General features: G+C 35.3%; 1 protein-coding gene across 2 annotated transcripts in view; it reads right to left on the reverse strand.

Moving 5' to 3' along the window:
* CUL3 (cullin 3) overlaps positions 1-24,876 on the reverse strand; it is a 106,696-nt gene that overhangs the window by 30,620 nt on the left and 51,200 nt on the right. For both annotated transcript variants that reach the window (XM_012749415.3, XM_076005980.1), the window contains 3 exons: positions 9,074-9,234; positions 7,506-7,620; positions 3,870-4,098 (listed from right to left, as the gene is read on the reverse strand). In XM_012749415.3, coding sequence (XP_012604869.1) covers positions 3,870-4,098; positions 7,506-7,620; positions 9,074-9,234 — 505 coding nt within the window. The remainder of the gene's footprint in view (positions 1-3,869; positions 4,099-7,505; positions 7,621-9,073; positions 9,235-24,876) is intronic.

Consider the following 24,876-nt stretch of genomic DNA (forward strand, 5'->3'; position numbering starts at 1 on the left):
TTTATCAACAGTAAGTTTCCATTATAATATATGCCTACAGAAACCTACAAATGGCAAATCTTATAGCTTCTCACATATTTAGCATATATTACAACCAAATTTCTCATATTAAAAACAAGTATTACAAACACAAGAGCAATTTGTGGACAAATACTACAGTAAATGTGGCATACCAGAAAACCCTAACAAAATGGTTCTAAACTTGTCTATCTAATTCCTATGTTGTTGCATGTTCTGTTTAGGTAATATATGTTGTACATGTATTTCTATGTAAACTAATACAATTTAATTGTATTTAATTCATTGTATTCAAATGTATGGGGTAGTAGAGAATATGAAAGAGTAAATGAAAATGATCTGGCATTCAAAAGTTAAATATCATTTCTGCTACATTTAATGAAGAGATACCATTTGAACATATTTTTCATAGTGCTATCTATATCTTACAACCAATCTAATTTATCCTTCATTTACAGTGAGAAAACTGGTTTTTTTTTTACCTTCTAATTGATGAGAATTTACCTTCCTAATGGTGAAGCTGTGCCTCTGAAATACTCTTAACAAGAGTAACTGTTTTTTTTTTTTTTTTTTTTTTTTTTTGAGACAGAGTCTCGCTTTGTTGCCCAGGCTAGAGTGAGTGCCATGGCGTCAGCCTAGCTCACAGCAACCTCAAACTCCTGGGCTCGAGTGATCCTTCTGCCTCAGCCTCCCGGGTAGCTGGGACTACAGGCATGCGCCACCATGCCCGGCTAATTTTTTATATATATATCAGTTGGCCAATTAATTTCTTTCTATTTATAGTAGAGACGGGGTCTCGCTCTTGCTCAGGCTGGTTTCGAACTCCTGACCTTGAGCAATCCGCCCGCCTCGGCCTCCCAAGAGCTAGGATTACAGGCGTGAGCCACAGCGCCCGGCCAAGAGTAACTGTTTTCTAAGTTCAACATTTTTGTCAAGAGCAAGGCCTACCACAATTAAGATTTTGTAGCCAGGCACTGTGGCTCATGCGTGTAATCCTAGCACTCTGGGAGGCCAAAGCGGCAGGAATGCTTGAGGCCAGGAGTTCAAGACAGCCTGAGCACCATAGCAAGACCCTGTCTCTACAAAAAAAATACAAAAATTAGCCAGATGTGGTGGCACATGCCTGCAGTCCTAGCTACTAAGGAGGCTGAGGTCAGAGGATCGCTTCAGCCCAGGAGTTTGAAGTCGCAGTAAGCTATGATGCACTCTAGTCCAGGCAACAGAGTTAAAATTCTGTCTCAAAAAAAAAAAAAAAAAAAAAAAGACATTTTGCAACTGGGTATCTAGTGGAAGGTCAGGAAAATTGAAGCCAGAATTTAAAAATTTAATTTGGAACCCCAGATAGCTACTGTCTTGCCGAAAACAGTAAGTACTAAATAAAGAAGAACTATGATAAGTAGTTCTTCTGATACTCCTTTACCTATGTACTTGTTAAGTACTTGCCATGTATGTTAGTCATACTTAACATCATTAACATAAATCTTCATGCAGGTTACAGAGATACTATAATTCAGGCATGCTCAACAACTTCTACATCAAACATTTCCTACCCCTAATCCCCATCCCATTTAATCATCCCTCTCCAAACACTCTGAAGGAGGGTAAGAAAGCACTGACTCAAAACCTACATAGTACATTAACATGATAATTTAGCAATACTCATTTTGTTGAAGTAGGACAAAATGCTTTGCATACAGCCCTAGTCTAGCAGGAACTATTTAGATCAGGGGTCATTAAATTAGAGCTCATGGGCCAAATATAGCCCACTACTTGTTTTTGTACAATTCATGAACTAAGGATGGTTTTCATATTTTTTAATGGTTAGAAAGATAAATGAAAAGAGCATTTAGTGACATGTGAAAATTATATGAAATTCAAATTTCAGGGCACATAAATAAGTTTATAGGAACACAGTCAAGCTTATTCATTTGTGTTATCAACTATGGTTACTTTCTCACTATGAAAACAGAGGTGAGTAGTTAACTATATGGCTCACAACTCCAAAATATTTACTATCTGGCTCTTTACCAAAAAAAAAAAAAAAGTTTGCCAACCCTTGACTTAGACCTTAATTTTACAAAACATGGCAAACATATTAGAAGGTGACTGTTTTTTCTTTTACAAAAAAGGTTTAACAGAAAAGTCTTTTAAAAAGAAAACAAATTTACACACAACTTTGCACATACTTACACATGTACAGAAATGTAACAATTTTAAAACACAAGGCAAGAATTCCACTAGAGGAGAACACAGATCAACTTCTCTTCTCACTAGTTCTTTTCACTTCCTCTGTATCCGACTCTCTTTGTAATTTCCCTTTAAAAAACTTTTCTCATTTCCTACCTACATCATGACTCCAACAGGGCAATACATTTACCAAAGGTTAGTCGCTAAATAGTGCTAAAATTTCATCTAGGAAGCAGGGAAACAAGGGTACCATGTTTATTTATTTATTAATAGTGCATCAGTGCTAAAGTGAAAGTTCTAAAGCAAAGCATGACAAGAATAAGGACATGATTATTGTTCTTTTATAATTTCTTCTAAATAAGTAGCCACAAAGAATAAATGCTAAAGTAAAAGAAAATCCAAAAGTAAGAAGCAATAGCTGCTCCAAATGAGAAGAAATCAGTGAAAGAACTCTGGAAGTATGAAGAATCCGAGCAAAAGGGAACACCAGCTCTCTAGCAATGGACACCAACCCAAATCAGAATATTGAAATAACAGATGAAAAATTCTGAACATGGATTATAAAAAAGCTCAATGAAATACAAGAGAAAATAGAAATTCAACACAAAGAAACCACAAAAACAATGCAGGACATGAATGTAAATTCACTGAAGAATAAAAAAAAATCAAATAGACCTTCTGGAAATGAAAAATTCATTCAAGGAAATACAAACCACAGTAGAAAGCCTTAATAGGTTACATAAAGCAGAAGAAAAAATTGAAGCTTGAAGACAACACCTCTTGAGTTAAACAAGAAATAAGAACAAACAAAGCCTATAAAAATATGAGATTACATAAAGAGGCCTAACATAAGAATCATAGGCATCGCTGAGGGAGAAGAAAATATACAAGGACTGAAAAACCCACTTGAGAGAATTGAGGAAAATTTCCCTAGCCTTGCTAGAAATCTAGATATCCAGGTACAAGAAGCTCAAAGGACTCAAAGCTCAAAGGAGATTCACCCCAAAGAGGCAAATACCACGACATATAATCATCACACTGGCCAAGATAAATAAGAATAAATGCTACGGTTATCTTAAAAATGTTCACTTTCATGTAATTCTCCTTTCTCTTCAGATTGTAACTTCAGAGTTCCCAAAACTAATCTACTAAAAATATCTAAATATATCAATATGGAAGACACAAATATTTTTGGCACCTTTATCAATACTAAATTCCAAATGAAAGGCTAGAAAAATCTTAAGATAGAAACTTCAGATTTTAAAAGAATAACAGAGAATACAGGGAGTATGTGAAAATAGAGAAAGCCCAATTTCTCTGATATATATAAAAAAAGTATAGGTATGGATAAGGAGCTCATTGGCCTCACCAATGATATTATGATAAGATTAGATTACCTCTAATCTTCTGGATTAACAAAAACACAAAATGACAAGACTTAAAATGGAAGACAGAAGAAAAATTTACTCAATTCATCAGAAATACCTAAAATTTTCATTAATAAGATAGTATAAAGCTTTATCACTAAATCCCATCAAAGTAACAATGGTGATAAACTAATAATTCATATCACAACTTCTTGAAAACTGATGTTCACAATCTGCTTTAACTGTAGGAATTTTTTTAAAAAATGACTTAATTATTCCTTGATTAATAACACTTACCTTCTGTCTTTCCATTTTTCAACATATGTACTAGCCCAGAATTCTCCATTTCTACTATAGTCTTCATATGCTTGGAAATGAGTTCCCTCTCAACCACCTTCACAATTGGCTCTTCGGTTGATTTGTCAAGGCAGTGCATCACCCGTTCTATTTCTTCATTAATTCTAGCTTCTACTTTCTTTATATATACTGAAGCACTGTTTTCTGCTAAAAATTTCTGGCTTTCCATCTGCAATTAAGAAGCATAATTTTTTTTTTTTTTAACATAGAAGGAAAATGTGTTTCTGCTTTTAACTGGGTTTCTACAATGTTTATCATAAATCAGCCTAAATAACATAAGGACTATTAACATTTTAGGTAATTTCTCATTATAAAGATTAATATAGTCTGAATTATATCCTTGAAAACATTTATTTACATAGTAACTATGAGAAAAAACTATCTACAAGGAGTATATTTCATACTTTGCTAATGTACTCCAAATAGCAGAAAAAGTAAATGCATGCCAATTGAAGGTCAAAACTACAGAATAGAAGCATCTGAACCCGAATAAGAGTGGGAAATTCTTCTTTGATTTGTTTTAATGTAAAATTGTAACTAGAAAGATTGATCATGTTTATCATAAGCTTTGCTGGCATACTGCTGTTTACTAAAGTTCTCCTGCCACCTCATTCCTAGTCTCAAAGGAGTATACATTTATACTAAAGTCTAAGAATTAGAACTTTCAAGTAACTGTTAGTCTTGTCTGCTTACCACAACCAGACTTACAAAAAGTTCCACTAAATTAAAAATGTTATTCCAATTGATTTTAACCTGTTTGAAATAATAGCATTAGTGAATACATATAAGAATTATATAATACAAGACATGTTGATATAAACTACCGTGTTTCCCTGAAAATAATAATATAAGCCCTAGCAGGATTTCTAAGCATTTGTGCAACAGAAGTCCTACCCCGAAAATAAGACCTAGTGATGGGCGTGGCTATGCAGCATATCTCCACAATCCATGCATTTCATCACGGACCAGTAAAGAAGACCAGCAGCCCTTCTCATCTGCCCTATGAGAGCTTTACTGCTCGACATGAGAGACTGGGGCCAATGGTTCTAAAGGAAATAGAGTTGCAAGAAACTCGGGATGGAATTCAGGGTTTGGAGAGTTATGATGATGTTCCAGAAGAAGACGACCTAACTATATTTGAATAAATGTAGACTATTGTGCCATACTTAAAAAAAATAACACATCCCCTAAAAATAAGCCCTAGGGTGTCTTCTTGAGGAAAAATAACTATAAGACCCTGTCTTATTTTCAGGGAAACACATTATGTATCAGATTGAATAACATTTCTCATTTTCTTAACAAATAGTTTTAATCCTTGAAAATAATCAAGTTCCTTAGACATTAATGCATCAAACAAAAATCTTGGTGAGACCATCTCTCCACTATTAGAAATAATATGTGTAGGCCAGGTGTGGTGGCTCACGCCTATAATCCTAGCACTCTGGGAGGCCGAGGCGGGCGGATTGCTCAAGGTCAGGAGTTCGAAACCAGCCTTAGTGAGAGCAAGACCCCGTCTCTACTAAAAACAGAAAGAAATCAATTGGTCAACTAAAAATATACAGAAAAAATTAGCTGGACATTGTGGCGCATGCCTGTAGTCCCAGCTACTCAGGAGGCTGAGGCAGGAGGATCACTTGAGCCCAGGAGTCTGAGGTTGCTGTGAGCTAGGCTGATGCCACAGCGCTCTAGCCCAGGCAACAGAGTGAGACTCCGTCTCAAAAAAAAAAAAAAAAAAAAAAAGTATGTTTATGTATTTATACATACATATACATATGCCACTTTAGCACATTTTGGAATCCTGATTTATAAACAATTTACCTTCTCTTAGTATTTATGTACTTAATGAAGGAAATTAAAACTAATGCAAAGAAATATTGCCAAAAATATCTACAACTAGTTGACATATTAGAAAATACTGTTTTCTACATTATAAATTAATACTTCATAAAGCATAGCTCAGGCTCACCAGTACAGGCCACAAAGGTCTTCCTGATGGGCTATAAACTGATTTAAAAAAAAAAAAGACAAGTCCATTCTTTGCTTCTTTTTAGGTGACAAAAATTCACTGAGTTCCATTTTTATATATATCCAATGACTCTTAAGAGTTCTTATAATTTGTTTTTTATTTTTTTTAAAGTGTATTATGGAAGAAAAATTTTATATTAGTATTCTACTAAGATATCTGTTTTGGCAACAGTGCAAAACTCCTACTGTAAACTGCTCAGATAGTTGCAACTTTGAGGAAGGATGCTTATTCATCTTTACCTTATAAATATTGTCTTATGTTTCTTGGTAGTCAGTTACCATTATTACCATCATTTCATTACAAATGAGTACTAGTTTAGCTTCACTTTCAGCAATTTAGTTGGCATTGTATATATTGCTGCAAACTTCTATCAGTACACATTGACCTAAAATTTTCTAATCAACAACCTTTAAGGCAAATATGCACTGCAGACTCATCATATCCCTATGTCTATTTTGCTAGTAATTTACACTACTAAAAGCCTGTACAGTAAAACTTCATTAGTGATGTGCTGCCTGTGTATTATGGTATGAGGAAACATATAAATATAGTAAAATGTTAAGAATATTTCCAAGTTTGTTTTATAACACACAGTTGACCCTTGAACAACATGAGTTTGAACTGTGCAGGTCCACTTATACATAAATTTTCATCTACTTCTGCCATCCCTGAGACAGCAAAACGAATCCCTCTGCTTCCTCCTTAGCCTACTCAATGTGAAGATGACAAGGATGAAGACCTTTATGATGATCTACTACCACTTAATGAACAGTAAATATACTTTCTCTTTCTTATGATGTCCTGAATAATATTTTCTGTTTCTAGCTTACTTTGTTGTAAGAATATAGCACATAGCCTGGGCATGATGGCTCATATTTATCATCTCAGCACTCTGGGAGCCCAAGGCAGGACGACTGCTTGAGCCCAGGAGTTCATTACCAGCCTGGACAACACATCAAAAACCCTTTTCTACAAAAAAATAGAAAAATTAGCCAGGCACAGTGGCACATGACTGTAGTCCTAGCTTCTCAGGAGGCTGAGGAGGGAGGATTACTTTAGCCCAGGCATTTGAGGTTACAGTGAGTCATGATCACACCATTGAGGTCTAGCCTGAGCAACAGAAACAGATCCTCTTAAAAAAAAAAAAGTACAGCATATAATACACAAAGTATGTGTTAATCAGCTGTTTATGTTATCTGTAAGACTTCTTATCAACAGAGGCAGTGAAGTTTTTGGGGAATCAGAAGTTATATATGGACTTTTGACTACATTTTGGGGGTGAGGTTAGTGTCCCAACCCTCATGCTATTCAAGGGTCAACCATGTAATTTTTAAAACCATGCATATGAGTTCAAACTCTTTAATTTTGTTACCAATGAGTTGCTTAACTGGAATGTGAGAATGTAGGATAGGTGTGCTGAAGTGTATTTTTTGTACACTCCCCTGCCCCAATGGGCCTCAGTCAAAAATGGTAAAAATGGTCAAATTGCTAACTATATTCAATAATGTTGAGATCTTAAAAGAATATTTATTTACAATTTCACTGATTACCTGAAAAAATTCTGCAGACATTTCTAAAAAGGGAGCCTCAAAATCTTCTTCATAGACTGATCTTCCTTCAAGACCTAAAATCATTAACATCTGGCAAGCATTTCTTATCGCGCCCCTGTCAAAAGAAGTTAAATGACTTCATAATCAAATTACATCAAAGATTTCATATAAAAATACAAAAAATAGGTTAAAACATCTTCAAAACATTTAATTTTTATTAAAGTGACTAATCTCCCATAAGTTCCTCATATATAACAAGGATTTAGAGTAATTTTAGTTGCAAGGCATATCTTGTCTGCATGGCTATTTATCTAAGTCGTTCTTACCCTGCTATAGCTTACAATTTTTAAAGACAATCTGTTTAAAATATCTAAATATTTCTATGTATTTTAAAACACAGAGAGGCTGTTTACCTGGAAGTAGGGAGGTAACAGGGGAGAGAGGAAGACAGGTAGATTAGGCTGCATTGCCAGACATGGGTACAACATAAAGCTACTCTTAGGCAATATAATTTTTTGTACTAAATAGCTTTGAATAATCCTGGTCAAACACCAAAGCTGAAATAAGAAGAAATTTGTAAGTCTTCATCTAACTGCTGCTCTGAAAACAGAAGCAAAGCAAGCAATCTTAACATGTTTCAAGCCACTGTAGCTGCAGCATCAAGAAAATGGCATTGCAATCATATTAGGAAGGGGAATGGAATATGACTTAGAGGAGGTATAGAAGTTCCTAGTCATTTTAGACTATACTCAACATTCTTCTTCAGAAATGTTAAGAATGAAGGCTAGACAAAGCCATTTCCTTTTTAAGAAAAAAGATCAAGAGCAAAAAAAGAAACAGAATGCCAGCATGAAAAAAATATATGAAAAACCATAAGGGAAGATCAATAAATGATTTGTTCTTTTAAAGTGTATTAAATAAAAGCTTAGAACGGTCTATTCTAAAAATATCATAGGCGGGGTGCAATGGTTCACAATTATAATCCTAGCATTTTGGGAGGCTGAGGCAAGAGGACTGCTTGAGGCCAGAAATTCCAAACCAGCCTAGGCAATAGCGAGACGATCTCCACAAAAATTTTTTTAAAATTTAGCCAGGCATAGTCATGCATGCCTGTAGTCCTGGCTAATGGGCAGGGTGAGGAGGGAGGTTCCCTTGAGCCCAGGAGTTCAAGGCTGCAGTGAGCTATGATTGTTTCATTGTATTCCAGTCTGGGCAACAGAGCTAGACCCTATGTCTTTAAAAAAAATTAAAATAAAAAAAATACATATAATAGGGATATATGTACACATACATATCTCATTATATATACACACACACGAAGGCTGTCTAGAAAGTATCCAGCCATTGTATCCATGCATCCATTGTATCCACAGCTGGATATATTACTTGCTGCTTTCAAATTAAATTCTAGGTAACTTTGTTAACTATGAATTAAGGTTTTAAAGGATTTTCACAATGTGCTGGACATACAAATTTTTGTTTATTTTAATAAAACTATGACAGTGAATTGGCTCTCAAGATATAAGCATCAAAAATCAAAACCACAAGAGTAAAAAGATAAATTATACCTGTCTACAACTTCTCCTTTCCGCTCTCTTGCTATCATATCCAAGAGAGTTTGCCGTAGATGATCCCTGATACACCCATAACGTACAACTTGATCTCGAAAAATAATTAATCCCAAATTGTAGACATTCTCCACATTATTTTGTTGTACATATACACGGTCCTGCAGTTAAAAAAATCATATAAGTGTGAGTACAATTCTTGCAAACATAAAAATAATTATTGTGAGCTACAATAACAAATTAAAGGAGTTACATTTCCAAAAGCAGTCATTTTTCAGGTGAGAACACTTGAAATTATCTTAAGCAATGTGGAATTTTCTAGTATTTTCCATTATATAAAAGTCAGTCTTTACAATTTACAATGGTTACTGAAGCAAATAATAGCTATAAATGATTGCCCATTTACCTTAAGAAAAAGAGGGAAAAAAGCAAGTGTCACATGTGAGCACAAGAAAGCAGAAGAGAAAAGGCAGACAGCAAGGTAGGGCATATCATCCCCAAAGCTATACCATGTTCACACATGGATCGTTCTTAAATACTGTACTTGAAGATCACATTTTTTTCAAGTAAAATTGAGAGCTGAATAAAATACAGACCCGTATGATTAAAAGTTGATTACCACTACTGGTAAATATTAAAAGACTCTAATGCATATAACAGAGCAGCGTTAGTATTACTCAATTAAAACACCTGTAGTTACTATCACTTCAAACACATTACTTACTGGTGATACATTATTTCCAAGTTCTTACCAACGTGATTATAGGTATCTCACTTTATAGAGTGCAGATAATCCAGAATTACTGGCTATAAAAGTCCTGTTTTGTGCATTATTCAAAAATCCATACTTACACCAAAATACACTGAAATAAAGCTACTGTTTTTAATTATTAGTATGATAATTTCTTTTTCTCAACAAGGATCTGAGCTTTGGCGGGTCTGTGAACCTTCTAAAATTATGAAATAATTATGTGTTTGTTCGTAATTAAGTACTTTGGAAAGAGAGACCATAGCTTTCACCAGATTCTTAAAGGCATCTGTAATCAAAAAAGTTAAATCACTACAAACAGTGATCTTTGAACTTTTGAAACATGTACTGTATATAAACGTATATAATTCCAAGTAATATCAACCAACTAAAAGGTGAACATGAACACAGCTTTACCATATTAACAATGTAACCAAAATGGTACTGATCAACTTTCCAATTTTAATAAATTATCTATGTGCAGCCTTTGTTTTATAAGACATCATTCTTCCAACCTTCTTCTTTCATAAAATGTTACACGTCTAATGGCCACAAAAAAAGCTGTTCATTTATTAGCATCTCTGCTGCTCACATATCTACATTCTATATAATCTTAGCACAAATCTCATATTTTTCAAATCTCTCCATCAACTTTCATGAATTCAAAATTTTCACTGAGGACCCTTAAGTTCTTGGACTTCATGCTTCCATGCTCAACATCTTAAGTTTCTATCTGACCACATCCCTCCTTTCTTTGTTAACTCCCACTCTCCCTGAACCTCCTCTTTAGGCTTATTGTGACCTCTAGGACCAACCCTTCTCTACCGTCATCCTGATTCTACTTTTCAACATACAGCAAAATGCATGCACTAAAAACTGGTATAAATCTAGTAATCTAAAAAGCAATGAGAATATCTTTTATTATAAAAATAACCACTTCTATTATTGCTTAAATTAACTATTTTATAAATTTGATTTTATAGTTCTGAATATAAGTTTCTATAGTACAGAAAAGCACTACATAGAGGAGAAATCCTCTTACCCACTCTGATCAAAACCAGCATCTGGTTGGTTAACTAAAGTCAGGTGGTAAATAGGGAACTATTAACATAAAAACACACTTGCACTTTAAACATTTTAATTTAAAACATGTATGTTCATTCAGATAAAGACTTTCTCTGAACATAAGTCCAATGACTGGAGTTCAATATTGTCTTTTTTACATATACTCAGACATAATAAATTGTCTAACATTTCTAGCTTCAATTTCATTAAGGTGGAGCATGAATAAAGGCATCTGTGAAGTTATCTGAAAGTATTAATAAAATCCTTCTGTATTATTACAATATTTCCTTCTTTTCAGTGCTGAACAGTACCCTATTACATGATTATACCACATTTTGTTTATCCATTCATCCATGTTTTTGTCTATTATTATGAGTAATGTCGCAATGAACAACATTTGGGTACAATCTTTTTGTGGACATATGTTTTCATTTTTCCAGGGTGGATCCTAAGAGTGGAATTATTGGGTCATACGGAAATTACCAAACTGCTCTATCAGTTACAGTAAATTTTTGAATACAAACTTATAATAATAGTAAAAATACTTGATGTGGAGTTAGGAATTCTTTGTATGATTCACAGCTCTGCTGTTAACTGGCTGTATAACCCTGACTAAGTCGTTTATTCATAGTGGCCCTCAATAAAATGGAGGACTGGTAAAGATCATCTCTAACATAATTTCCTATGAAGCATAATCCTCTGACCAAAAATTAACATATATATGGGGGATCAAATACATTCCACTATTTTTTCTCTTCCTATTTGTTGTCAGTATTTCCTGGCTTGAGTTTTTCTCTTCCTAATTTTAAGTAAAAGATGCTATTCACTATGGAAAGAAGTGAATCTATAACCTCATGCCCTATAATCCCTGTTATCCCAAGCCCTCTGGCAAAAAGGCAGAAAGAGATCAGGCACAGCTCAAGAATTCTTCACGTATGCTGTGTATGAAGGAAAAAGAAACTTCAGTGAAGGAAGCCAGGCATGATAACAAAACATATAGGTTTAGCATCCATAATCTGAAATCTAAAATTCTCCAAAATTTGAAACTTTTTGAGTGCCAACATGAGGCCATACATGGAAAATTCTATACGTGACCTTATATAACAGGTTACAGTCAAAACTTTGCTTCATGCACAAAATTATAACTATCATATAAATAACTTTCAGGCTATGTATATAAGGTGCATATGGAACATAAATGAATATCGTGTTCAGACTTGGGTCCCAATCCAAGATATCTCATTAAGCATGTGCAAGTATTCTAAAATCTGCCTCCTCCCCCCAAAAACTAAATCTGAACACTCTGGTTCTATGCATTTCAGATAAGGGATACTCAACTTGAAGTTGGAGGGTGCAGGTAGAACATACAATGCCTAAATCTGTGGGACAAGGGAAATACAGGTACTATGGTATAAGAACTAAACCGGTCTTTCTACTTGAGACTGTCAAAATGTATATGCTGATTATTAATTAATCATTAAATTAATTATAATATTAAGAAAAATTGTTAACCCTAAAATTTGATTATAGATAACAGAGTGCTAATAAATGGAAAAAGAAAAACACAGAAATTTAAGTGTGGCTATATAAAATTAGTAATACTAAATGGCCATTTACATTAAATGTTTGATAGGTATGATTACCATCAAATAAAGGCTATACACACATAAAACCCTTGATTGTGTGCCTATGTTAGACAGAAATGCATGAACACATTCATAGTAAACTTGTGATTTGCACATGATATATATTAAAATATTTGCTGACTGAGCATACTAAATCATCTGTTTATTGCTTACATTAGCACTAGCAGAAGGAATTCAGGCTATAGGGATACAATAGCATTTTCATAACAGATTCTAACAGGAATCTCTGCTAAAATATAAAGTGGTTGATTTTATGTAATACAAATTAATGTAGTTCTAATCATTTAAATTTCTGTGAGGTTTTTATTTATGTATGTTTCCATGTTAACAGTTAATTTTTTTAAAGACCCTTTAAAAGTCCCAGCTCTAATTAACCTCTAACTAAAGAATGGAATCTCAAAGTATGAACAAGTTTTTAAAAAAATCATCCCAAAGGAGAGAGAAAATATTAAAGACTAACTTTAAAATATTTTAATCTCAGGCTTTGACCAAAATGTAGTTTGTATTGAGTCCAAAATTAGTTATCTACTAAAGAGAGCTTAGCAGAGGCCGGGCGCTGTGGCTCACGCCTGTAATCCTAGCTCTTGGGAGGCCGAGGCGGGCGGATTGCTCAAGGTCAGGAGTTCAAAACCAGCCTGAGCAAGAGCGAGACCCCGTCTCTACTATAAATAGAAAGAAATTAATTGGCCAACTGATATATATATAAAAAATTAGCCGGGCATGGTGGTGCATGCCTGTAGTCCCAGCTACTCGGGAGGCTGAGGCAGAAGGATCACTCAAGCCCAGGAGTTTGAGGTTGCTGTGAGCTAGACGCCACGGCACTCACTCTAGCCTGGACAACAAAGCGAGACTCTGTCTCAAAAAAAAAAAAAAAAAAAAAAAGAGAGCTTAGCAGAGATATAAAGTTGGTAGCTACTTCTATTTAGTTTTTTAAAACCAAAATACAGGCATTTTAAATATAAAGCACATTCTGAAAAACATGTTTGAAAGCCTAATATGAGTCAAACATTATATTTACATAAAGGGATGTGAGTTTCCTCACCACAGAGATAAATCACACTTGAAATCTCTATTTATAGTTCTCTCTCAGGGGCTGCTATTCCTAGGCCAAGCAAGCCTACAATGGAAAAGAACCTTCACTGGCTAGGTGGACCTTGGTGTAAGAGGGAGAAACCAATGATGGGGACTATTTCATGTCCTCCTTTTTGCGGAGCTGGGTAGAAGTTAGACTGCATCTGACTTCATCTATACAGTTAGCTTGCTAAACCAACTTATAGGCATTTCGTATATAATGTAACATCTGTCTTTCACAATGCTATCCCACTTATTTCCAATTCTAGTCTTCAAAGAACAGCTTTTATAAGACCAACTTTTTTTGCCAAGAACTACAAAGACTGGATAAAAAATACAAATGCACCAACTGTTTAAAAACATCAACTAGGACAAGCAGTTCTCTAGGAGTTGGGGTAGAGACAGTCTTTCTCTGCTAGAAGAAAAAGGAAGCTCTACCAGGTGACCTTCACATAAAACATCTTTTGCAAATGCCCACTCAAGACCTATATGGCTCTTTGCATTCCCAGTAGACAAAAGGACACTACCAAACAAGGTTCTACAAGACCACAGATATTACTACTTCCATCATCTTGACAAGGATGTCTCTTTTGCCCTTTACGATGGCTAAGAACCCAGTAAAGTATCTAAATAAGTTAATTAATGTATAAGAGATCAAACACAGCCTACAAAAGTATGCTTTTGTATGTCAACATAAGTCAAGACACACTATACAAAAATACAGTTCCAAAAGTTAAACCTATGCAAAGTCAAGGGGTATCTTTGTAAGTGGGCTAAATACCTTCATTATTCAGGGTATTTGAATTAAAAACAAACTAAAACAAAATTAAAATTAAAAAATCTGCAAACGAAGTTCAAAAAAACAACTCTTATTAATACTTAACTTACCTGCAAGAAAACGTTCAGTAAATATTTTTAACAATCATTACATTATAGAAAAGCAAAGTAGGGTAAATGGGTTCTGGGCACAGTAATCAGTGGTATACCCAAGGAAAGAAAACAATTTAAAAGTTCTTTCACTATCACTCATACCTAGTGAATTTTGAATAATGTTGGCCTGCAAGATTAAATAGGTGTTTGAGAAGCAAATTCTAAAACTAAACTTTAGGTCACATTCAACTCTAAAAACTTAGTACTATAAATATAAATACAATAGCCCTTTGGTTCAATTATAAGGTTTAAGAGAGTTCTTTATAAAACTTTTGCTTTAAAGTCCAGTACTTCATGACTTTTAATAATACCACTAATGGACAATGGTTGGTCATATATTAGTACTCATTCATCTTCATTTCCCTGCCTGGTCTCACTTATGGCTACTGGTAATTATTTAGGCAAAGACTATTGTTAAAAATGTAGTGAATTAGCTCTGAAAGTTTGTTTTTCAAGCTGTCAAGCTGGTTAGTAAAACTCTTAAATAGTTCTTCTTTCAGTTTCTTGTACTCACAGTAAGTATCTATAACCGTGTTCTGTCTATTTTTTTCAAAAAGAACAGGAAAAGAGGAACATAAACAGGGTTAAAAATCTTTACAAATATAAAATATTTATTCTAATACACTAGAGATAAACCCTAAAAAGTTAAACTCAAAGAAAAAAAACAAGCAAGTAACTCTATGGAAAGTCTATCAGAACATGTTAAAACCTGCGTTACTAAAGGTTCATCACTAGGTCAATCTTCTCTCAGCAAGTATTAATAATAGTGTTTTTGAATAGGGTTCACTTTGAAACCATGAAATAAACACAGGTTAAGAAGGTTTAACACAGTAAAAATAGAAATCAGGCAGAAACAACCCAGAAAAGTACCAAAAAGTTTCTAGTGCAGAATCATGGCAGGAAAAAAACAGTCTAAGTAGATCAAAGTTTAAAGAACTGTCCCAATATATTCCACAATGCTTGTGCCTGACTACATTTCTAAAATGGCACCAGTGAGGTATGAATTAGTAATTATATAGAAAGATTAACATTTCTGGATTTAACAATATTACTAGTCAATTTAGCAAAGCACAGGATACACCTTGTCAAAAAAGCTGGTGAGAAGACTTAGCCACAACTTAAAAGCTCAGAGCCATAGTTTCCATAACTGTAAAAGGAGCTTCAAATCTCCCTCTCAGGGCTCTGAAAATAAGGAAAAACCATAGTTATAAAAAATTCTATTTGAAAATAATTTCCGTTTTTGTAAAGAATTGTCTATCAAGATGTTAGACAAATCAAAAGCCTAGCCATGTTTCTCTAGAATTGTATAAACTGCATCAAATCATAAAACAGAAGCATTGTTCCCTACTCCAAATTGAATAATAATCTAGGGGTAGGAGGAAACTAGAAAATAGTCCCTGGCCAGGCACGGTGGCTCACATCTGTAATCCTAGCACTCTGGGAGTCCGAGGCAGGCAGATTGCTCAAGGTCAGGAGTTCGAAACCAGCCTGAGCAAGAGCAAGACCCCGTCTCTACTATAAATAGAAAGAAATTAATTGGCCAACTAATATATATAGAAAAAATTAGCCGGGCATGGTGGCACATGCCTGTAGTCCCAGCTACTCCGGAGGCTGAGGCAGGAGGATTGCTTGAGCCCAGGAGTTTGAGGTTGCTGTGAGCTAGGCTGATGGCACGGCACTCACTCTAGCCTGGGCAACTAAGTGAGACTCTGTCGCAAAAAAAGAGAAAAGAACAGAAAATAGTCCCTATTAGAACCTGAAAAGTAATCTCCTGCAAAGTCTTGGAGTAATGAATTTATAAGACCATCTTTTAGGAAAGAAGACATGTAAAGGAGCATTATAATTCAGTGGTTAAGAATAGTGATTCAAGAACCAGACAGTATCTGCCATTTACTAGGTGTGACTTTAGTATTTGTGTCTCACTTTCCTTTTTCATCTGTAAAATAACATCTACCTCAAAACGCTATTCCATGTGTTTCCACTTGAGAAGAAAAACTTTTAAAAGAAAAGCTTTTGTAAGACCAGCTCCCCTGGCAAAAACAACTATAAAAGTTGGATGAAAATAAAAGCTACTGCCTCACACCCATAGATTAGTTATTATACTATCAAAAAACCAGAAAATAACAAGTGCTAGCAAGGATGTAGAGAAACTGGAACACTTGTACACTGTTGGTGAGAACGTAAGATGGTGCAGCTGCTGTGAAAAGCAATATGGCAATTCCTAAAAAAATTAAAAACAGAATTACCATATAATCCAGCAACTCCACTTTTGGATACATACCCAAAAGAATTGAAAGCAGGGTCTTGAAGAGGTATTTGTACACCCATGTTCATAGCAGCATTATTCACAATAGCCAAAAGGTAGGAAAAACTCAAGTGTCCAACTGATAAAATGTGGTATACACATACAATGGATTATTATTCAACCTTAAAAAGGAAGAAAACTCTGACATATGCCGTAAGATAGATGAACCTTAAGGATATTGTGCTAAGTGGATAAGCCAGTCACAAAGAAATAGATATCTTATGATTCCGCTTATATGAGGTACCAAAAATGGTCAAATTCATAAAGACAGAAAGTAGAAAGGTACCTGGCAGGGGCTTGAAGGAGGGAGAAATGAGAAGTTATAGTTTAATGGGTACAGAGTTTTAGTTTTACAAGATGAAAAGAATTCTGGAGAAATGGTGGTAATAGTTGCACAATAATGTAAATGTATTTAATAGCTCTAAACTATATACTTAAAAATCATCAAAATAGTAAATTTTATGTTATGTGTATTTTACTAAATTTAAAAAAAAAATCCACTGTTTAAAAGCATCAAATAGCAACAAAGGCAATCTGGACTTGTGGGGCCAAGATTCTGTAGAAAAGGCAAGAATACTGACACTAGCCATGGCTTGTTCCTTGGGCCATTTGCTGTATTCAGACAACTGGAAATAAGAAGCCAAGCAGAAAATCACAGGTGGGGCTGGCTACCAAACAGCTAGGACTTAAGAGACCAAGGTTCTGAAGAACAGAGAAATACAAAGGAGAACCAGAAATTCTGCAAGCAATTATCCACTGACATGTTTACTGATATACTACCTAAGCAAGGTGACACCAAAAATCTAAACAGAGAGCATCATAAGGAGGTTAAAGAGCTGAACAAAGACCACTGGCAAAAAAAAAAAATAATAATAATAATAATACCACTGGCAGACATGCAATGCCAAAGAAACAAAAGTTATAATTCAAGGCACAGTAATCACAGAAAGCAACCTAGTAAACATCTCAGTAGTTAACAGATTAAACCAAAATATAGGATGGTACATTTAAACCCAAATATATCATTTATTTCGTTAAATGTAAATGAACTAAATGCTTCAATATATGGAACAAGCAACATACTTTAAAACTGTGGGCTTATTAATTCTATTAAACAGAGCCAGGCTAGGCACAGTGGCTCATGCCTGTAATCCTAGCACTTTGGGAGGCTGCGGTGGGAGGGCTGCTTGAGCTCCGAAGTTCGAGACCAGCCTGAATAAGAGTGAGACCCTGTCTCTACTAAAATTAGAAAAAATTAGCTAGGAAACTAAAAATAGGAGAAATTGTCCAGGCCTCATGGCACATTATCTGTAGTCTCAGTCAATCAGGAGGCTGAGGCAAGAGGATCACTCAAGTCCAGGAGTTTGACGTTGCTGTGAGCTAGGCTGACGCCACAAAATTCTAGTCCAGGCAATACAGCGAGATTCTGTCTCAATCAATAAAAATAAAAAATAAAAATAAACAGAGTCAATCAATATAGTTCTGCAATCCCCAAGCCCTGGGCTGCAGACTGTACTCTGTAGCCTGTTAGAGACTGGGCTGCAGAGCTTTGCTGCCACCGCCTCACACCCAATCCATGGAAAAATTGTCTTCCATGAAACTTAGGAACATAGCAGGAGGTGAGCAGCTGGGAGCATGCTACGCTTTATCTGTATTTGCAGCTGCGCCCCACCATTCACATCACTGCCTGAGCTCTGCAACCCCCATCCATAGAAAAATTGTTTTCCATTAAAACAATCCCTGGTGCCAAAAAGGTGGAGGACCGCTGATACAGTTCTTTTACACTGAGGTGATACAGTTAAGTGAAGACCATGGGCTTTGGAATCAAATTCCAACTTCAAATTCAAATTTGATTCAAAATCAAATTGAATTCAAATTAAAAGGCTTAGACTCAATTCTCTCCTCTGGTTACTTAGTGACTATATGATTTTGGCATGTTAGTCTCTCCGATCTCAGTTATTAATCTTTCTAACCTCAGTTTTATCTTTCACAAACAGGAGATAACAACATTCAACTTGAAGGTCACATTTTTAAAACATTTAGCACAGTGATATAGCAATGTATTTAGGCTGGTGCAAAAGTAATCACTGTTTTAGCTTTGTTGAAATCTGCCATTTGATATTAGAATACATTATTAAATAAATGTGGTTATGTTATACATCATTTTAATGCACATTTCTCGCTTTATTTTTTTTGCTACTGATTTATTACTTGATGTTTATTTTATATTTATTTTAGACGGAAATGATGTTAGACAAAAAGCAAATTTGAGCTATTTTCTTATTTGAGTTCAAAATGGGCTGTAAAGCAGCAAAGACAACTTGCAACATTGACAACACATTTGGCCGATGTACAGTGCAGTGGTGGGTTCAACAAGTTTTGCAAAGGAGATAAGAGCCTTGACAATGAGGAGCACAGTGGCCAGCCACTGGAAGTTGACAATGACCAATTGAGAGCAATCACCGAAGCTGATCCTCTTGTAAGTACATGAGGAGTTGCCGAAGAACTCAATGACGACCCTAATGGTCGTTCACTGGGCATTTGAACCAAATTGGAAAGGTGAAAAAGCTCAGTTAAGTGGATACCTCGTGAGTTGACTGAAAATCAAAAAAACCATCATTCTGACTTGTCTTCTCTTCTTATATACAACAACAACGAACCATTTCTTGATCGGATTGTAACGTGGAACAAAAAGTGAATTTTATACCACAACCAGCAACAACCAGCTCAGTGGCTGGAGTGAGAAGAAGCTTCAAAGCACTTCCCAAAACCAAACTTGTACCAAAAAAAGGTCATCGTCACTGTTTGGTGGTCTGCTGCCAGTCGGATCCACTACAGCTTTCTGAATCCCAGTGAAACCATTCCATCTGAGAAGTATGTTCAGCAAATTGATCAGATGCACCCAAAACTGCAATGCCTGCAGCTAGACCTGGTCATCAGAAAGGACCTAATTCTTCTCCACAACAACACCCCACTGTACATCGCACAACCAACATTTCAAAAGCTGAATGAATTGGGCTATGAAGTTTTGCCTCATCCACCATTTTCACCTGACCGCTTGCCAACACACTACACCACTTCTTCAAGCATCTGAACAACCTTCTGCAGGGAAACGCTTCCACAACCAGCAGGATGCAGAAAATGCTTTCCAAGAGTTCTTTGAATCCCGAAGCACGGATTTTTATGCCATAGGAATAAACAAACTTATTTCTCGTTGGCAAAAATATGTTCGTTGTAATGGCTCCTATTTTGATTAATAAAGATGGGTTTGAGCCTAGTTATAATGATTTAAAATTCAGGGTCCTAAACCACAATTACTTTTGCACTAGCCTAATAATAAATGGTATTTACTGTCATATAGTCACAGAAGTATTTTTACTTTCTCAAATACAATCCCAATAAAATTTTTAATTTCATTGCTTTCCCAAACTACTGCTTAAAAGTAACGACAGAAAAGAATATTGTGAGGATTATTAAAAAAGAAGAATATTATAAGGATTAAATGAATTAACATAAAGTGCTTAAAACAGTGCCTGGCACACACTAAATGCCAAGAAAGTGTTATTGCTATTGTGAGGAGTAGTATTAGGTAGACTCATAATTAAGCAAGGCTGTATTAACTAAGAGGCTGTATTAATTAAGAGTTCTTACAGAAAAAAAAAGAATTCTTAAAGAAACTGTTATCAATGTGATACTTATCTACCTATAGCTTCTGTTTTCTTCCTTTATTGCTATTTCCCAGACACCGCATCTAACTGTTCACTTTCAGTTTTAAAATGGTGTAAAATGTTAGAGCTAAAAGAGCTGTAAGATTTAAAATGATCTAACCAACATATCCTTAACCCAATCCTACCGACAGGCTTCAGGCCCCTTGAAACTGCACAAAAAAGGTATGTGCTGTATCATATGCAGATGTACACATGCCTATGTCCAGGAGAGGGTCCATGAATTATGACCATTCTCCAAAGGATCTATGACTCCCAATAAAATAAGAATCAGAGGTCTTATCCAATAAATTTACTTTACAGATAAAGCAGCAAAAGCCTTACCTAGAGATATGAAATGACTTAAGCACATTAATGACAAAGCAGGAACTAAAGCCAAGAGTCTCTCAATTCATCATTAAACATTTTTCTCACCACTCCCAACTTTATATATATATATATATATGTGTGTGTATATATATATATATATATAGGCAACAATCCATTTCATGGACAAAAGTTTCATTCCATTTACTCCATCAAGAAATATGTGCTGTGTTTCTAACTACACTACAGGGTCTACTTCATGCTAAACAGTATAAACACTGAATAAATAGTTGCCACCCTGAATTTAATGTCATGGAATGCTAAAGCAATGCCGCACACAAAGAAAACAGTTAACAGGGCACAGTGATAAAGGTGTTTATGGTTCTATTAATTTGTTTCAGATAGCAGCTGAAGAACATTGAATAATTTTAAATATCAAGAAGAATAATGTAATTATGCATAACAAAAACATAATAAAACAAAAAAGAAACAGGAGCTGAGATGGAAGGCAGGGAAGAAACCCTAATTACCAAGCACACTCTTAACCTTTACATTATTTATGAGAATGCCCTGCTTTTATTTTATATAAAGATGTAGCTTGGCTTCTGACCTAACTATAAAATGATGCCAGCATACTGGATATCGTTAATCACAGATACAAAAATCAGAGCACATATGGAGAATGCCTGTCTTAAACATATCTTTCTTATAAAAGCAGAGTCAATAAAAACAAAAACGTTGAACAGGTATGAAGTTTAATAGTTCAAAAGTGGATTCTGTTTTCTTTTAGCTTGTCATTTTGAAAGCAGAAGAAGGTGCCAGGAAAACTCTTATCAACCTATCTGTGCTTTTCCAAAATGTAGCTATTTTCTCTAAATATACAGTTGACTACTGTAAAGAAATCTGGTGTTTTGGAAATAGAAGCATCAAAATCTACAGGACAGAATGCTGTTCCACCATCATCTCTATGTTCTTATCCCATCTTCTGATCTCACACAAATTTTCCTTGGTAGCTTTGGCCGATAGTTTACAGTATTTCTCCCAACTATGCTCCTTGCCACCTATTACCTTTGGTAACTACAACATTCAACTATTAAGCAATCTGACACACTCCTAAACAGATACCTTAATTTTCATCTTCCACTTTATCAAGATTTCCTTCAGCCACATATTGATATGAGCAAAGCTAGCATTTGCGTTGGGCCTGTCCCCACCATAGAAGACATCAATAATTGGGACACTGAACATCATTTTTTTCTTCTCACCTCTCCACACTGTCACACTTACGTGAACCTACCCTCATTCTGACTAGGTCTCCAGGTCTACTGATCCCTAACACCTAAAACTTCTATCTCCTGGGACCTTATGATTCACTTGCCTCCTTAAACAGCACAGAGCCATAAGCAACCATTTCAACAATGCTGTCTGAGAATTCTCCCCCATACTCAATAAGGGAAATTCTATCAGTGAGTTTTTCTTATTTTGAAGATTTTCCTCCTGCAGCTGCTACGTAATTCTGGAAAAAAGACAAACTCTGTTGACTGCTCCATTATAAAAAACTTGTGCCAACCACTTAAATTATTCCCTCACAACTACAGATAATCTATTTATTTATACTTAGTTGACCTCAGTATAGCACAAGTGTTCAAAACTTTTATACTTGTATTAGTTTCCTATTGCTGCCATAACAAATTACCACATTATTTAGTGACTTATTTATTCTCTTATAGTTTTAGAGTTCAGAAAATTGAAATCAGTTTCAGTGAGATAGCTAACGCTAAGACACTGGCAGAGCTGGTTCTTTCTGGAGGCTCTGAGAGGGAATCTGCTTCCTTCCCTTTTTCAGCATCTAGTGGCCATCTGTATTCCTTGGCTAGTGAACCCTCCTCCATTTGCAAGGTGCATTACTCGAGTCTCTGCTTTCATCATCACATCATCTTTTTCTGACTCCAACTTCTCCTGTGTCCCTGTAGTAAGGATCACTGTGATTACGTCAGACCTAAGAGAATAGCCAGGGGTAATCTCATCTAAAAATCCTTAATTTGATCACGTTAGCAAAGTTCTTTTTGACATATAAGGTAACATTCCCAGGTTTCAGGTATTAGTCATGGACACATATGAAGGGTTGGATTACTCAGCCTGTCACACTCCTCAAACTCTCAACAATGCACTTGCTTCTGTCACCCTAAACAGATGGTCCCACCTTCTACTTTACTATGGAGACTAAGAGCATCAGGAGAAGAGTTCCTCAGCTCCTTTCCTCTTCACCAAGTTGTTGTAACATTCCAGCTTACCTCTTTACCCATCCTTGATGACAGAGCTCAAAGAAGCAGTGACCCCTCCTTTCCTAGGTTACCCATGCCTTAGAATTTATTCTCTGCAATCTTAAGAACCTGCAATACTACTCTACTGTTGCTGTTTATGAGATCAACTGGAAATATAGACAAATACAAGACACAAAAATATCTTTGAGGCCAGGTGTGGTAGATAGATCACACCTGTAATATCACACTTTGGGAGGCTAAAGTGGGAGGAATGCTTGAGGCCAGGAGCTTGAGACCAGCCTGGATAACATAACCGGACCCTGTCTCTACAAAAAAAAAAAAAAAAAGTTAGCTGGGCATGGGTGTGCATCCCTGCAATCTCAACTACCTGGGAGGCTGAGGCAGGAGGATCACTTGAGCCCACGATTTTGAGGCTGCAGTAAGCTATGATGGTGCCACTGCACTCCAGCCTGGGCAACAAAGCAAGATCCTGTCTCTAAAAAAACAAAACAAAAAGGTAGAAGAGGAGAGGGGAGAACAATTTCGAAATCTACCATAAAGTTTTATGTAAAAAATTCCTCTTTTAATCCTCTTTTAACCCTATATATCCATGTAGAACATGATTTTCTATTCCTTTGATATTAATTGTAATTGCTCAAAGAGCATCCTATAGAATACTATCTATAAATTTAATTTTCCTTTGATATTGTATTAAGAGAAAAATGAACCACATATTAATACTTATGGATTATGTCAGTAATTAAGGCTATCACATAAACCTATAACAAACATTCTCTATACTATCTTTTCCCAATCACTAATCTTTTGAACAATTTAAAACTGAAAATGAAACTAGTCCCAAACTATGTTAAAAGCTGAACATGCAGTCATATCTTTAAGAAAAACGGAATTAAAAATAACAAATTTAAATAAAGCAGGGATTACAAACTTTAATGCATTCACGGGCCAAACAGGTAATACAAGTCTCAAACATAAGGGGTGGAGTGGCAGAAACTAGAGGTCACATGTTCTATCTAGAAACGTGAACTTTTCTTTTTGAAACGCTGAACCTGCCAAACAACAAAGTTATGTGGGACAAATTTTGACCAATGGTTGCCTCCATATAACTTGATTTCACCTTCATTTTCAAGAAGCAGTGTGTCCCATGATATCTACATACTCCATGCATGACATTTTAGACACAGACACCTTCTTGTTAAGAGCATAAAAGTCAGCTGGCTGAGTAGGTGGTAGGTGGGTATACAGTAAAGCTTCTTCTCTCCTCCACCTTTGAGCCTAAGATCTAAAATTCCAACAGCTAGAGCCAGTAATCACAAGAAGAAACCTGTGTAGGTTCCAGTACATATGGGGTATATGGCCTATTCAGGTAGTATGATCTGAGGTGTCTAGAATGAGAATAAAATTTTTCAAAGAAAATAATGTAAAAGTCAGTAGGAAAAAACTTTTTTGACTTTTGGAAAATTAAAAGTACTTATTTATCCTGAATGGAATATTGGTTAAAGGTGCATGTGTTTGTCAAAAATCATTTTGTATACTTCAACTCATGCCAATGCATATAAATTTTACCTTAATTTTAAAATGCAATTCTAAGTGCATTTTAATTAAGCCCAGAATACTACACATAAAAAGGCAAAATAAGAGAATGAAGGATAGCAAAATAAAAAAATTTATCTTATAGAACATGAAGATATCAATACTTTAATTTCTTTCTGAATCTAAATT

This window comes from Microcebus murinus, chromosome 8, assembly GCF_040939455.1.
Source record: "Microcebus murinus isolate Inina chromosome 8, M.murinus_Inina_mat1.0, whole genome shotgun sequence".
Taxonomy (NCBI): domain Eukaryota; kingdom Metazoa; phylum Chordata; class Mammalia; order Primates; family Cheirogaleidae; genus Microcebus; species Microcebus murinus.